The following is a 16,115-nucleotide window of genomic DNA, read 5'->3' on the forward strand; positions in this document are numbered from 1 at the left end:
AGACAGGTCCCTACTCAAATGTTACTGTAGGGTCCCTCCCAATCCCAGCAGGACTGAGGCAAGCGTGGGGGAAACAGGCACCAGCAGGATCTCACAGAGGACCTAGCCAGCCCCTAGCTAGCCCAAATAGCAAAGCTGGTCGAATTAGGAAAAGAGACCCCTACCTGGAAATGCTTGTCTGCCACCTGCTGGAAAACTGTCATAACAGCTACACAAATCTACAAGGGGCTACGAGAGAAATAGGAGTTGTGCGATGCACAATTTGCACAACGACGGTGGCAATCTCCCTGGTCAATCTTCCTCTGGGGAGGGAGTCGGGCAGTGGAAACAAGCATCCAGGAAGGAAGAAGGGGCTTAGCACCTCCTTCCCCAGGAGTTCGGTTGATACAGTTCTCTGGAAGGCAGAGTGGACCAGGGCCCAGATGAGCCCTGGGGAGATAGGGTGTGTGTGTGTGGGGGGGGGGGGAAGCTGGAAGGACAAGTGGGAAGAAAGTCTACTAACTTCTTAGGGCCATCAGGCTCTTCTGGGTCCCTCGTTGGGTGCTTGCTGCCCTTTCCCCACTTCGCTCGACTAGGTCTCCAGTGGTTGGGACTGGAAGCGCTAGGGTGGGGTGGAAAGGGCTCTGGTCAGGGAGACCGAATCCGCGGAACCGGGAGTCCAGGCGAGGAGGTCGCGTTCTCAGTGGGGGGGACTGCAGCCGCCTGGGGGGGGGGGGTAGGGGAGGAATCCTCCAAGGTCGGGGAATGGGGCCAAAGAGCAGCCCCTTTGCGTCTCCTCTTCTCTCTCTCCCCTCCCAGGCTCGGGTTCAGAGGCGCTCTCGGCGCCTGCCACGGCTTCCAAACTGCGCCGCTTCCTTCTGCGGCAGAAAAGGACTTTCAGATGTTGTAGCGGCGGCGGCGGCAGCGGCGGCGGCAGCGACTCAGGACAGCGCCCCCTCCCCCTAACGGCCGCCTCTCCCTCTCCCCCCCGGCGCCCCCGCTCCCCCACCTCTGGGAAGGCGCTGGGGGTGTGGCCAGGGGCCGGTATAAAGTCCGGGGGAGCCGGTCCCGGGCAGCCGCTCAGCCCCCTGCCCCCCCCCGCCGCCCGCCGCCCGCCGCCCGCCGCCCGGGCCGGGCCGAGGATGCGGCGCAGCGCCTCGGCGGCCAGGCTCGCTCCCCTCCAGCCCGCTTGCTAACTTCCCTGGCTCCGTCCCTGTCCGCCCGCGGGGCCGCCCCGTCTCCCCGCGCCCTCCGGGTCGGGTCCTCCAGGCGCGCCGGGCGCTGTCGCCCCGTGTCCCTGCTGCCAGTCTGCGCGCCCGTTCTTCCCTCCCACGCCCCGCGTCCGCGCCCCGTCCTAGCCCGGTCATGCTGCCCCTCTGCCTCGTGGCCGCGCTGCTGCTGGCCGCCGGGCCCGGGCCGAGCCTTGGCGACGAAGCCATCCACTGCCCGCCCTGCTCCGAGGAGAAGCTGGCGCGCTGCCGCCCCCCCGTGGGCTGCGAGGAGCTGGTGCGGGAGCCGGGCTGCGGCTGTTGCGCCACTTGCGCCCTGGGCAAGGGGATGCCCTGCGGGGTGTATACCCCCCGCTGCGGCTCGGGCCTGCGCTGCTACCCGCCCCGGGGTGTGGAGAAGCCCCTGCACACGCTGATGCACGGGCAAGGCGTGTGCATGGAGCTGGCGGAGATCGAGGCCATCCAGGAAAGCCTGCAGCCCTCTGGTAAGGTGCCCCTGCCCTTGCATGCCCTCCTCGGTGTGCTCCGCTCCTAGAAGCCCTTTCCCCATTCGGGCTGGCCTGGAAAGCGCTTGAAAATCTCCAGTGAGTTAAGAAGGCGGGTACCTGGCAGGGCTGGGCTGGCATAGGACAGGCTCACCTAAGGAAACTGCTGTTGAGTCCCTAGCAGGCTGTCGCCCCCAGCAAAGAAGACTCTGTCCCAGCCCTTCATCTCCAACCTCCTCAAGGGTGCCTATTTGGGAGGAGAGGTCTCAATGGTTGTCCCAGCTGCTGGGGTAACAGTGGAACATTATGTGACTCGGTCCAGCCACCCAGCCTGCAAGTGAGCGGCCTAGGGCCAGATAACTAGAGGATGGGTTGGGCGGTGGTGGTGGCTTTCTGTTCCTGATCCAGGGACTTCCCTCATCCTGGCCACAGGTGAAAGCCCAGGGGTCTAAGAAGCCAGGGCGTGGCCTTTTGACATCCAGGTGGGGTGGAGTGGGACATCCAAATTAGAGGGGCTTTGGTGGTGAGGGGCATCAGAGTTGCCCCTCCCTAACGCCCCTGGGCAGCTCACCTTGCTGTTTGAGAGGTATTGGGAAGACAGAGGTCTCTCTGCCAGGCCTGGGCACCTCATCTTGCTCTGGTACACAGGCACCCCGTTCCTCTCTCCTGGCAGGTGTCGTCTGAGGTAGCAGAAGAGAAGCGAGTCTTGGCTCCCAGCCCAGAGCTGTAGAAACCTAACGGTGTGGGATAGGGAGTAGAGAGAAGGGAGAGGGAGGGCGGGGGGGGGGGCGGGGAGGAAGAGCGGGAGAGGGAGAGAGAGGGAGAGAGGTTTAGAGGGCCCTTTGCCCTAAACTCATTCTTACACTTTCTCCTTTTCCGTTTCTTAGTGAGCCTCTCTCAGTTTCTCCTTATAATCGTTCTCAGTCTTTCCTTCTCTCTTATTCTTTTGTTATCTCCTGCTCTGTCTCTGTCTCTAGTTTCACGACCAACATTCCCGAGTTCTCCTTTCCTCAATGACTTCCGCCTGTTATCAGTTTCTCTTTCTCTGTCTTGTTCCCTTTCTGCTTCTCTTTGTCCTCCGCCCCTTTCTGTTGCTTTCTCTCCGTGTCTCTGTCACTGTTTCTCTTTCTTTGTTCCTGCCTTTCTCTGTTACTTTTGGAATCTCTCTCTCTCTCTGTCTGCCTTTCTGTATTTCTGCCTCTGTTTCTGGTTCCCTCTCTGACTGATTTGTTCTCCCTCTGCCTCTGTCTGTGTCTGTCTCTTTTCCTGGTGCTTGAAGCTTCCATTGTTGCAGTCCGGATGCTGGGACTCCGGCCCCAAGCTTCCTGCCCTGGGTCCCAGACCGCTCCACTTCCTCAATCCTCTGCAGCTTGTTAGCGGAGGAAAGCAGGATGCAGGGAAAACAGGAAGGAGGTGGACCCCAGGGGTCTGGGCCTCAGGCCTCTCTGCCCTTCCTGTCCCTAGGCAGTGAGAGATGGGTCAGCAGAAAACATACTAGGAGAAATGCCAGCCTGGCACCCGGCACATCTGGGAAGCGGGGGTGGGGTGGGGGGATGTCCTGAGGGAGTAAGGCACTGATCCTGGGGCACAGATGCCGGTGCCAGTGGGAGAGGAGGGGTACTCGTACCAGACCAGATTGTGAGTGAGGGCTGAGCTCCTGGGCTCTCTGAGTGTAATGGGATCTCTTTCCCTTTCTATCTGCATCCTCCACTGGCCAGTGGATATGTACCAGATTAGGATGGCTGATAGCCTCCTCTTCTCTCGCTGACTTGAACATGGGGCAGAAGAGCCCTCAGATGGTCTTGAGCACCCCTTCCCCCCTGGCCGGGTAGGAGCTCCCTGTCCTGTAGTGGAGGAAAATCTAATCCCATTGGGATAGGGGCTCTGGGGGAAATGGTATGAAGTGTGTGATTGTCCTGTGGACATCATGCAAATCGGCCTTTACATCCCGTCGGGATTACAGGTCCCAGGTCTCTAATGCCCTCCCCCCACCCCCCACCCTCCTTGCCTGTCCTCCACCCATGCAGGGGATGCAGAGATCTGGAGAGGGGAAAGGGCAATCCTGGAGGACCCTGGGGAAACTAGGTACCGACTTGGCAAGCTGTGTCCATGCCTCCTAATCATCACAGAAGGACCCCCTGCACCATGTGAAAGGCGCCCCCTAGAGTTGTGCAACAGCCCTGCAGGGTCTCTGGTGAGAAAAGATGGCCAGAGCTTGGGACTGATCCTCACTATTCTCTCTAGCCTTCCACTGTCAATAGGCCACTGTCCCTCCTATGTCCCAAGGCTTGGGCCTTCTTGCCTTGGGAATAGTTCGGCAGAGGGCATCAGGCCCCTCTTTCTGCCTTTTCCTCTTGGGGCTAAGCTTCGGCAGGTGACTGGGGGAGGGCAGCCACTTGGCATACCCCTTCCCTTGGCCTGCTATGCCCAGCTGCCTACTATTTGCCCCAGGAGCGGGTCTCCTCCTTCCATTTTAAGCCTCTACCCCCCTAAGCTCCCCATAGCCCTCCTGTCTCAGCTTTCCGAGCCAGAAAAGGTTGTGGATTAACACTGCTCAGGCCCCCAGAGGTGGGGGCGGGGTGGGACGTGTGCGTCAGAGGTCCACAATTCTGCATCAGTGTACTGACCCTTGACTCATGGAATCTGGGGGAGTGGACAGTGGGAAGATCAGCGTTTGGACTGGGGAGCTCCTAAACTGTGCTCTTGGGTCCCTCTGGGACAGGGTTAGGGAACAGACAGACTGGGTTAATTTTTAGTCAACGCAGCAAATATTGTCCCCTTTACTTCAATACTGGGAATCCAGTCATGTCATGGGAACAGGGCCTTCCCAGAAATTCTGTGCCTTGGGGGAGGTGGGAGGAGGAGCATGGCTGCTTAACATTTTTTCTTTAGTATTGGCAAAGCCGGAATTATTGGTGCCTCGGGTATCAGGAGTCTTTCCATTTAAAGACATAGGAGCTGCAGGGATAAGTCTGTCCTCCTTCGCCCCCACCCAGTCTACTGCATTTCCTCATCTGTAAAATGGAGGTGACACAGGACTTGCCTCACAGGCTTGGGGTGTCTGGCATGGCGTAAGAGCTCAGTCAATTGGAGCCATGCTGAGGGTGGTAATGAATAAGAGGCTGAGAGGGTTTCGGTTGATGCTTAGATCCTTCTCTGATGCTGGGGCTTTGGGGGCACAGTAGGGCAAGTGAGCAAAGTAGGGGAGCATTCAGAGGAGTTGAGAGGGGTAGGGAGGAACTTCGGTGCTTTTTGCTGCTGTGAACATGGGAAGGATGGGCCTGCTTTCCTTCAGTCTGAGGCTGGCAGCTGGCACAGAGGTGAGGGGATGCCCCGAGGGCCAGACCTCGAAGAAAGGGCGGGGTACTTGGCATGGGTGATCTTGGCTTCTCTAGCCAGAGTCCAGGGGGAAGGAAAAGGCCTTTCTTGCAGGGCAGGTGATCCTCCAAATTGTGGCTGAAACACCGGTGTCGGGGTGACTGGGCCCACCCACCTCACAGCCTCACCCTGGGTGTCTTGAAGGGGACGTGGCTGGAATTGAGGAGGAATCAGGGGGATGAAACCAGGCTGCCAGAAAGAGGAAATCCTGTAGCTTTGACCATGAACTTTTCAGCCAGTGGTGCCAAAGCTGTGAAGTCTTTCCTCTCTCTGGGCTCCTTCAGTTGCTGGAGCGAAGACCAAGGTTTCCCCTGTGGCTGAGTGTTGTTGGCTTGGCTCCAAGCAGGGGCTGGAGGAGATGACCTGGCCTACCTTGGAAGTCCCGCCTCCTAAATAAGCCTCCGGAGGTCAGATGGTCAAATCTTTTGGGGCAGGGGCGGCTAGGTCTGACTCTGGCTCCTGCTCAGAGGGGGTTTTTCCGGAGGGCCCCACCTGGGTGAGCAGTACCAGGTGGCTGGATTTCCTGAGTAAGGTGGGAAGTAGCAAGTATGTAACCGGCTTTGGAGATTGGGAAGGTTAACATTTTCAGAGACCCAAGGCTACGACCCTCACCCTCCCAAACCCAGTGCCTAGGGCTGGATCCTGGGGTCGATCCTCGGTATGCCTATTAAGCAAGGCTGGGCAAGGAAAAGTTACAGATTAAGTGGAAAGTCAACAGGCTGTGGTGCAGGCAACGTGCCCTGCCCCGGGTCTGTGTCTGCCCAGGGCAGGGTCAGAGTGCCCGAGTGCACGTGGGGGTGCACGTGTGGACCCGTGTGTGCCTGGACACGTGACTGTTTGTATATGCTTGTGGTTCTTAAGTCCTGACCTGTCTGTGTCTGAGTGGGCAGCTATGGATAAACGGTGTGTCCCTATGAGATTAAGGAAGCAACTACTCTCCCTATCTGGTGTGTTCTTCTCTGAGCTTAGACACAAGCTGGGGACAGACCCAGACCAGACCTGGCAGAGCAGCTGGGAGTTGGCATGGTGGTGTTAATGAAGGATTGATCTCCTCTGTGGAGTGCCCTTTTGGTGGGGAGAAGTAGTCTGGCCTCAGGCGAGAGGGGTCCAAGTATGGCACTGATGAATCTCTGGACTCAAGTCTGGGTGTTCTGGAGACTTCTAGGGCTCTTCAGTTCTTCAAAAAAAGAAAAAAAGAAGCTTGCCTAACAACAACAAAAAAGTGGGGGAACCAAGGAGGGGGGGCCAGGCACGCTGCCTGCTTAGCTTTCTCCAGATAATCCCCCTCAGTGTGGCATGGGGCCCTACCCACACAAGAGCAAACACTACGCTTCCAGCCTTGCCCTATGGCCTGCGCGGCCCCAGGTTTCAGTGAGCGGACCCAGTTGTCCTCCTTAGAGATACCTCCTAAGGGAAGGGATAAACATTCCATATATCCATTAACACTCCCCCGAGTGTTAGTCATTTGTGAACTTCAACTTGTAGAGACTCAACATTGGAACGCCGAGTTGCAGTTACATTTCTACTCCAGATCTCACTTTGTTCTTGAGGCCTTTATCACTCTGATGTGCCACACTTCCAGGGGTGGGGGGCAGGGGAGGCTCTCTACTTCCACTTGCTAGAAAACTCTTCCTTACTTCTCGAACCTAAGAACATTCTGCTTGCCTACCAAGAGGAACAAGTGTCACTGTGCAAAGTAGTGCTTCCCTTTATAGTCATGAAAAGAAAGCAAACGCAAAGAAAAGACAAAACCCTTTTTCAGGTTACAAGGGTGCCCCTCGGGTTAGCATTATGGGCTGTGGCAATTGAGTCCTTGTGATCCCTTCCAGCCTTTCCCGAGGAAAATGGTGTGCTTTTGTTCATGTCTTAGCTTAGCCTCTGTCGTTCCAAGATTTGGTTCTAATTCTTTTCTTTTCTTTTCTTTTCTTTTCTTTTCTTTTCTTTTCTTTTCTTTTCTTTTCTCTTTTCTTTTTCTTCCTTTCCTTTCCTTTTTAAAAAGTGTTTATTTATTTATTTTGAGAGAGAGAGAGAGTGAGCATGAGCGGGGGAGGACAGAGAGACACAAGGAGAGAGAGAATCCCAAGCTATGCGATGACAGCACAGAGCCCAACATGGGGCTTGATCCCACGAACCATGAGATCATGACCTAAATCAAAATCAAGAGTTGATGCTCAACCAACTGAGACACCCCGGGTGCCCATGGCTCTTTTAGATCTTCCATTTCCTCTTTCACTCCAATACCCACTTCCAGACTATAGCTCTGAAACACTGTGGCCCCATCCAAAAGTCTTGTGACTTTGTGCAAGGTGGATGCAGGGGCAGGGTCACTGGCCAGCCTGGGCCAGAAAGGTTCCTTGGGAGAGCCTGGATCCTGGACCTTTTCTCTGGTTCTCACCGAGGGTTTGGGGTCTATCTGCTTATGGCCCCCTTGACAATCCTGGTCTTCTGAAATGTACCCACATCTCTTGCTACCCACATCACTGGGAGGTGTTTTCCCCTTGGTTGACCCTTAAGAACTTGATGTTTGTTGTCTCTGAGACTGGAGTCCCCTCCGGACTATCCTTCTTGGGATGTTGAATATGCAAAAGGATAGATCTATCTATAGCTCTATTAATTCCTTACCTTTGATTCTTCTTTCTAAACCAGCCCTCCACCCGTGACAAAACCTTCTTCCCATCCTTGGTGACTCAATTTTATAAATAACCTTTGGTATGGAATCTTGACAAAGCCTTTCTGAGAGTCTCGATTCCTCGTTTCCTGGTTTCCCTTTATCTACCTACTTACCCCCACCCCACACCCCCAGAACTAGGAGAACAAAAAGAGAACTAACCCCCCAACTAACTTTGGCTAGGCGGAAAAATACCATTTGACCCAGAGGCAGCTCTGGGACTGCTGCCATGCGTGGAGGAACCTGCTAACTCCTCAGGAAAAAAAAAATCCTGACGCAAACCAGATGTAACCTTCTGTCTGGCTGCCAACATCTGGAATGCTGGCAGGGGCTTTGCACTCAGGCCGGCAGTGAGCTGCCAAGCCCAAGCGTTTCAGAGGTGGCTCTGAGCTGCAGAGAGGACTTGCAACCTCTTTCTCCAGTTCAGGCCTGTATTCCAGTTTTGGCTGCCTGCAGGGTGGAGTGGTGGTTACAGTTCTGGGACTTCTGGCTCAGGTTATTCTTGAGTTCAGGTAGAGTCTTCAGGAGATCCCAGGGAGAGTGTGTGGGTCCAGCCTCACCACCTCCTATCTCCAGATTCCCCAGTGCCCTGCCTCTGGGCCATAGTTGTGGACTTTCGGTGGGGTCTAAAGTCCAAGGATGGGAGATGTCGAGGTGGGGGACTGAAGTGATGTGTGAGGATGTTTTGGGTCCTGCGGCCACACAGTGTGTTGCACACACATGCGTGTGGGTGCACACTTTCTCAGGCAGGCAGGCGGACACACCCACTCCCGCTTCTTCTTCCCTGTCTAGCCAATGGGGAGAGCCCTTTGGGCCAGATTTCTCATCACTCATGGAAACTCTGAGTTTGGCCACTTGGAAGAGGGGCGGCAGAGCCAACAGATCTGGGGATCCCCTGGCTGGCTCAGCCAGATGCTGAAAAGACCAGGAAAGGAGACAGGAAGAGAGAGCAGACGGAGAGGGGGATGGTAGGAGGAGCTGAATGGAGGGGGGGTACGAGATCCAGGGGGGAGGCCCCTGCCTGCCTTAGACCTCCCTGCAGGGCCCAGGGGACCCTCCTGCTGTCTGCGCAGCTGCAGCTGGTGACTCATCTGAGGGCTGGACTGGGTGGGGTGAGGGACAAGTCAAGGATGTTAAGAAGATTTTCTCCTCAGGAATCCAGGAGAGCAGGGAGGAGACAGGGGTGTTGTTTTCAACCCCCCTCCCCCACCAGCCCAGGGTCCCCCACCCTTTCTCAGAGCCAGGCTGGAGAATCCCCTAGAAGAAAGCAGGTGGGAGGCTGGATTGGTGTTCTGCCCTGTCCTTTCCCTGTGCTGACCTCTCTCCATCTCGGCCTGACTACAGACAAGGATGAGGGTGACCACCCGAACAACAGCTTCAGTCCCTGCAGTGCGCATGACCGCAGGTGCCTACAGAAGCACTTAGCCAAAATTCGAGACCGCAGCACCAGCGGGGGCAAGATGAAGGTCATCGGGGTGCCCCGGGAGGAAGCTCGGCCCGTGGTGAGGACCTCAGCCCTACAAATGCGCGTGTGCACAGGCACACACACGCCACCACCACCACCACCACCACTGGATCTGGACTATGGTCATTCAGAAACATTCTTTGGATGCCTACTGTGTGCAAGATGCACCTAGTATGCGTCATCAGGACCAAATCCTCATTTCATTCCTTGAAATTCCTTTCCTGGTCATCAGTTATATACCTTGATGCAGTTGAAGTAATTTTTAAGTACTGAAATACTTTTGTACTAGTTTGTAAATAGCGGTTGCCCCAAGCCTCCTGGTGTTTCTTAGCCCTTCTCTTGGACTTGCCACCCAGGCCTTTTCAGTAACTCAAGGGCTAATGCTGGCCACAGCAGGGGGCCTGCCGACCTTGCTCCAGGGTCTGGTTACTGTCCTACCTGATGGGGGGTTCCCAGTGGATCCTTGCCTAGGTCTTACAAGTCATTAATGATATGATGTCAACTATCCCTCCTGCTTAGAAATCATTTCCTTCCCAACCATCTCCATAGGGTTCCACAACCTCTTTCCCCACAAAGTCCTTTCCATTCACAGTCCTCCTTTTTGGAAGCTCTTTGGCTCAAGATCCTCTCTTCAGTGTCCTTCTGCCCTGCCCACCGGTGTCCCCTGAACCCATTGGGCCCTGCCCAGTCTCTGGGCCTTGAGCCTCCTTTCAGGTCCTTCAGTTGTGAGCTGACCTCCAGCCTTGGTCTTCCTGCCTCTCTCCCTTCTGCTAAGCTGTTCCATCCTCCCTTCCTCCAGCCCCAAGGCTCCTGCCAGAGTGAGCTGCACCGGGCCCTGGAGCGGCTGGCCGCCTCACAGAGCCGCACCCATGAAGACCTCTACATCATCCCCATCCCCAACTGCGACCGAAATGGCAACTTCCACCCCAAGCAGGTGGGTCTTCATCACTGCTGGCTCGGTCCTGACCTGAGTTCCTGGGGGCATTCCTGGTCTCTCCACAGGAGATCCTGGTCCAGGATGGAGATCTCAGGGAGGGGAAGACCTCCCAACCCAAACCTAACCCCTTGGGCCCTCCCTCAGCCTCCTGAGCCTCAGCTTATTTTGCCCACCACACTCATTTTGGAAGTGAGGAAACTGAGGCCCGAAGTCTCAGAGTGAGTTAATGGCAGACCAGCTATCCTGCTTCCCCATCCAGGGCTATTTCCATCACCTCCGGATTCACCATTTAGCACTCCTGCCAATGTCTACCTGCCAACACACTCTCATTCCCCCTGCTCCATCCTATGAGTAGTTCTCCTTTGTCATAGAATGTCTTAGGTTTCATCTTGGAATGGAGGGGCTCGGTCAGGAAGGGTTAAGGAGGAAAATCAGCCTGCCCCTTCCCCCAGGCTGAGTAACGAAACCACCTGGGGTATAGCCAGATCTGACAGCTGGGGACAGGAGCTTTGGATGGAAACAGAGGAAGAAGGGGGACAAGAGAGAAAACACGAATGCAGAAACCTCCATATTCCCTCATGCCCTTGGAACACGGGTTCCTCTGATAAGCCCTCAGGAGACTAGGATGTTCAGCAAGGTTTGCCTGCCTCAGCCCCATCTCTGACCCATGAGAGGTGGGCTTACTTGGGAGGGTGGCATATCTGGGCAGAGCAGCGGGGTGCCTTGTGCTGGGTGTAGCCTGGGGAATCCTGGCTGGGGTCTTCTTCAGCTCTTTGTGGGCACAAGCACATGCATTCTCCCACTCTGTGCTCTATAGACAAATCCGCAAAATGGGCTGCCACTTTGAGGCCTAGACAGGAGGAGAAGGGCTGCCTCCAGGTCTGCAAATCCGAGGCTGGCATGAGGAGGGTATGGGGTGGTGTGCAATGAGTGGATGACCAGAAAGGGCTCCAGAAACCAGTGCCAAACCTGTCTGCAAGCTTTATCCCAATATAAACTTTATCCTTGTCCCAATTTTTAAAAACTGTTTTCCCTAATTAAAAAAAATGAATAGACTTTATTTTCTAGAGCACTTTTAGGCTTATAGAAAAATCGAGCAGGAAGTACAGTGTTCTCATCTACCACCCCCCCCCCCCCGCCAGTTTTCCCTGTTAACATCTTGTATTAGTGTGGTATATATGTTATCACAGATTAAGGAGCTAATATTGACACATTATTATTATTATTATTATTATTATTATTATTATTATTAACATTTATTTATTTTGAGAGAGAGTGTGTGTGTGAGTGGGGGAAGGCAGAGAATCCCAAGCTCTGCACTGACAGCATGGAGTCTGACTCTGGGCTGGATCCCATGAACAGTGAGATCATGACCTGAGCCGAAATCAAGAGTTGGATGCTTAACTGACTGAGCCACCCAGATGCCCCCATTATTATTATTATTATTTTTAAATTTATTTATTTGTTTTGAGAGGGGGGAGGGGCAGAGAGAGAGAGAGAGAGAGAGAGAGAATCCCAAGCAGACTCTGAGAGGCGGGCTTGATGCGGGGCTCGAACTCACAACCATGAGATCATGACCTAAGCTGAAATCAAAAGTCCCTAGTGTTGATACATTTATTAACTAAAGTCCATAGTTTACATTAGAGTTCATTCTTTGTGTTAATTCAGTTCTTTGTGTTTTCTTCCCCCAATTTTTATCCCACTGAAAGTTCTGACACTTGACCCTTTATCTCTAGACCAGTGCTGACCTCTGAGACAACCTTCACTTCTTGGCCAAGTTCTCTCTACTTGACCTTTCCTTCTTGGCCAAGATCTCTTTATGCCATGGGCTCAGAGGGTCCATGATCATGAAAGAGCCTCTGCTGTTACAGGCCATCTTGGATCAACTGTCTGACTTGAGGGCTGGGCTGGGGTTGAGGCAGGCTGCCTAGGAACTGACTTCTCCCACCCTTGTCTTGACAGTGTCACCCGGCCTTAGATGGGCAGCGCGGCAAGTGCTGGTGTGTGGACCGGAAGACAGGAGTGAAACTTCCAGGGGGCCTGGAACCAAAAGGGGAGCTGGACTGCCACCAGTTGGCTGACAGCTTCCGCGAGTGAGCCCTGCCAGGAGGCAGGGGGCTCAGTGCTCCCTGTCACCCCATCCCCTAGAGGCTGCAGAGCTGACCTGGAGCCTGGGTCTGAGTCCTGGCTCTGTCTCTGGCCCAGAAATTTCCCTTTGTGTGTGTATGTGTGTGTGTATGGGTGTGCCCTTGGGGTGAGCCAAAGCCTAGGGGTGTCCTCTCTGGGCTTAGATAGCCTGAGAGGTCTGAGAGTGGCAATAGGGAGCCCTTGTGTTTCCAAATTGATCCTGGATTCATTCATTCATTCGTTCATTCACCCAGCCACTCATCTAAAAACATTTATTGACAACATACTACAGGCCAGCTCTAGTTTTTAACCCTGGGGGCTCTTATTCTGACTTTCTCTGATTTGGGCATGTGAGGCTACTTCCTCTAAGCTGAGCACAAGCTTGTGGGGCAAGAGGAGTCTCATGTCCGGAATCAGAGGAGGGAGGTAGACATGTACCTTGACCATCGTTCCTTGTACCATTGTCCCTCCCCTCAATCTAGTCAGAGGGTGGAGGCTGTAAGGAAGGTGTGGGTTGGCAGATGATTCAGTGGTGAGGAGTCCCAGACCCACTCCCAAAGATCAAGCCTGCCAGGGTGCCCTTCCTTTCTTCCTTAGTTCCCTCCAGGGGGAAGGACCTATAGAGACAAGCCCAACTTTGGGTCTGGTGTGCTGTCTACTTGGTGGCCTGGCAGCCCAGACCCTGCTTTGGGGAAGGGAAGAGGGTCAGAAGAAGGCATGTGGGACAGAGGGCTGGGGAGGTGGGCCCCATCTCTGAACAGTCAGGGTGGGAGGAAAGAATGTACAATCGAACTGCATGTGCCTGATGGAGAAGAGACACACATGCTCGGGGGTGAAGGACTTGCCCGGGGTCCTGCTTCCTCCCCTGTTTTCGTCACAGCCACAGAGTCACCAAGATGACTCTGTCCTTCTAGTGGCTCCCTGCCTGTGGCCTTGCCTCCTTCCCTATACCTCCCTACCCTCCAGGCATTTCTGGCTTGACTGGATGGAAGGAGACTTAGGGACCTACCAGTTGACCATGATGTCTTGTCTTTTTTTTTTTTTTTAACAAAACAGAACAAAACAACAACAAAAAAACTAGGCAATTGTGTTTGGTTGATTTATTTATAATCAGAGACAGGGGTGCGCCAGGGGTGGGAAGGCGGGGTCATCATATAGTCCCCAGCCCTGTCCTACATGGTAAGACAACTGCAAAGAGTTGACCAGCTCATCTTCTTCCCTGCAGCCTCTTCCCAGGGGGCTTCCCTAGAGTCATGCTGTCTGTGTTCAGACTCCGGTGAGCAGAAAATGGCTTCTGAAGGAAGACAAGCAGAGACAGCCCTGTTGGACCAGAGCTATTTCTGGGATCATCTGGTGTGTGAAGCTGGGCTATTTCCTAGGGCATCAGGCAGACTGGATTTGCATCTGGATTTGATGTATTAATTTAGTGAAGGAGACATTTCCCTGAAGTTGGGGAGAGGGGGTAGACTCTCCAACGCATTCCACAGCTCTGACTGCCTAGATTCCTTAATGGGGTGGTTGTGTTGAGATTTGATTCTGCGAGGTTGGGAGTGGGGCCATCTTTGATCTTGGTGTCCTGAGCTCACCAGGCTGTGGGCTCTTGGTGCCAGACCCAGATTTTGTGCCCATGTGGTATGACTGGATTTCTGGTCGTGTCCCAGTGTCCCTCTTCCCCATCTCTGTGTTCTGTGTGTGTGACACTGATCTGGGTGGGGGCCCCTTCTCGGGAGGTCATGGGCAGGGTGAAGGCCCTGTGCACCAAGTGTGCGGCACTCTGGGGGAGCCCCCTCCTGATGGGTTGTCTTCTGGGTTCCTAGCCCCTCCCCAGTTCCAGAGGCACGCCCAGGCCTTTCGATTTCATTGGCCCCTGATGAGGTGGCCCCTGTACTATCTGTATCTTGAAACTGGGGCTGCAATCCTCCTCCCCTTAGCTCTGCCCCAGTGGCAGCATTCCGCAGCCATCTGGTCTCCCTGAGGCACCACAGGACACTGCCAGCAGTAGGAGATAACAAAGTGACCTTGGTTCCCTGACCACCCTTCATGGAATCCCGTACTTCTTGGGCTGAGGCCAAGGCATGTTGGAGTAGCATATCAGCTTTCACTGACACATAGACCCTTAAGTTCTAGGTCCTTAAACCAAATAAATGTAGGGATAGTATCTCTTTCCCTAAAGCATCTTTGTAAATTCCCCTTTTTTCTCCAGCCCCCTCCTCTCAGTGCTGTACCTTGGCAGTGGGCACTAAGAGGTCCTTTTCCTTTCCTGGGCTTCCAAAGAAAGCTGGATCTGCTTGGGAAGTAGCTGCATATATGGCCTGGGGTATGCCTCTGTGATATTTGTGGTGTATGTGTGTGTGTGTGTGTGTGTGCACGCGCGAGTGCACACATGCGTGTGAATATAGCAAAGTGATGTCTTTGAATGTTCAAAGCGAGACGTGAGTGTATGGGCTTTTACAGGGCATGTATACCTGATCCGGGTGTGTGAAGAGGACACACTAATTTGAGAGGCATGTCTGCGTGGGTTGTGAATCTGAGTGTGACTGTGTGTGATGTGAGGAGGGAGGGACTAGAGAAATTCACAGAGTGTGTTGCTACTTCCCTCCTGGCTGTGAATGAGTGGCCTTCGCTCATTAGGCGTCCCCACTGCAGGATGTGTGGGGAGCTCTAGCACCAAAGAATAGCGGATGTGCACCTTGAGAGAGGGAATTCAACATCCCACAGAAACACTGCCCCCCACCCACCCCTGGCGCTTGCCTCCGCGATCCCAGAAGCAGGTCCTAGGTGTCCCAAAAGAAGGAAATAAAAGCAGCTCTGTGTCACGGTGGACACCCTCTACCACTGCCAGGCTAGAGGAAGTAAACTGCCCTGGGGAGTGTCACAGCGGGGAGAATCAGGCTCCAGAGAGGAATTGCTGGCCTAGTTTGCACCTAACGCCACCCCCACCGCCCCCATCACCGCCCCAGCCATGACCTCCAAATACCCTTTAATGGTCACTCTAATAGTCACAGGGCATCGGCATCTCTGGCAGAAGTGGAAGGGAGGAGGTGGCAAGGACTAAACTCTCGTGTCCTGGTGGCACTTACCCAGATAAACTTAAAACTGAGGTCCTTGAGTGCTCTGCTCTCCTCCCCAAGAAATGTTATGCCCCTCCACTGTGGCTTGGAGTGGGGATGGGGGTGGGTGGGAGGCACCCCATCAGGATCCCTTAGCACATTGGTGCCCATCTGCATACATCAGGCATTTGGTTTCCATTTCCCAGCTCATTAGTGGAGATCAAGCCCTGCTGTTGCTGAGGGTTGGGGGCTGGGTTTTCTGCTGGCAAGCAAGCAGGGTGGAAGTAGGGAGAAAAAAGGGGAGACTTGGACAGACTCCAGTATTGGATTCAGGCAGGGGCATCTCTGGAGAGTTGGCCCAGCTTCCTGGCCCCTCCTCCTACGAAGGCCCCTGGGTTCCGGCCACTGCAAACTCCTTCCAGGAAAAGGCCGCTTGTCCCAACCCCTCTGCCCTCTGGGCCAGATTGGGCTATACCAAGCTGCTCCAGGAATGTCATGAGGCATGCAGGACTTGGGGTGCCTGCTTGGCCCCCCTTCCTGGGGAGGGGGAATATGGCTGTGGGGTAAATGACCCTAAACATTCCCAGCCAGAGAAACTCCCCCTGCATTCCAGACTCCTATGGCAATGTCACCTCTGACCTAGAAGGAGAAGGCAAGATGATGTGGATGGATGGAGCTCGGAGGCAGGCTGACAGCTGGGATGCTGGGTCAGTTGTGGGTTGGGTTGTGGGGTTGTCAGAGGGAAGAGGGGAGGAGGGGGTGGTTTGTGAGTCAGGGGAGAGGGTCAATGGGGGAGG

General features: G+C 54.5%; 1 protein-coding gene across 1 annotated transcript; it reads left to right on the forward strand.

The window, feature by feature from the left end:
- Positions 1-1,344: 1,344 nt before the first annotated feature.
- IGFBP4 (insulin like growth factor binding protein 4) lies at positions 1,345-13,283 on the forward strand. The gene is made up of 4 exons (XM_047080988.1): positions 1,345-1,693; positions 9,084-9,241; positions 10,004-10,138; positions 12,104-13,283. Exons 1-4 carry the CDS (start codon positions 1,345-1,347, stop codon positions 12,236-12,238), a joined length of 777 nt encoding a protein of 258 aa, XP_046936944.1. The 3' UTR covers positions 12,239-13,283.
- Positions 13,284-16,115: the final 2,832 nt, after the last annotated feature.

This window comes from Lynx rufus, unplaced genomic scaffold (assembly GCF_022079265.1).
Source record: "Lynx rufus isolate CCGP_SWC_20201006 ecotype Redwood Valley unplaced genomic scaffold, mLynRuf1.p SCAF_18, whole genome shotgun sequence".
Lineage (NCBI taxonomy): Eukaryota > Metazoa > Chordata > Mammalia > Carnivora > Felidae > Lynx > Lynx rufus.

Excerpts from the sequence above, each read along its gene's own strand:
- IGFBP4 (XM_047080988.1), top strand. The coding sequence starts at position 1,345 with ATGCTGCCCCTCTGCCTCGTGGCCGCGCTGCTGCTGGCCGCCGGGCCC. Across the intron at positions 1,694-9,083 it reads GGAAAGCCTGCAGCCCTCTG|ACAAGGATGAGGGTGACCAC; the intron begins GTAAGGTGCCCC and ends GCCTGACTACAG. Across the intron at positions 10,139-12,103 it reads GCAACTTCCACCCCAAGCAG|TGTCACCCGGCCTTAGATGG; the intron begins GTGGGTCTTCAT and ends TTGTCTTGACAG.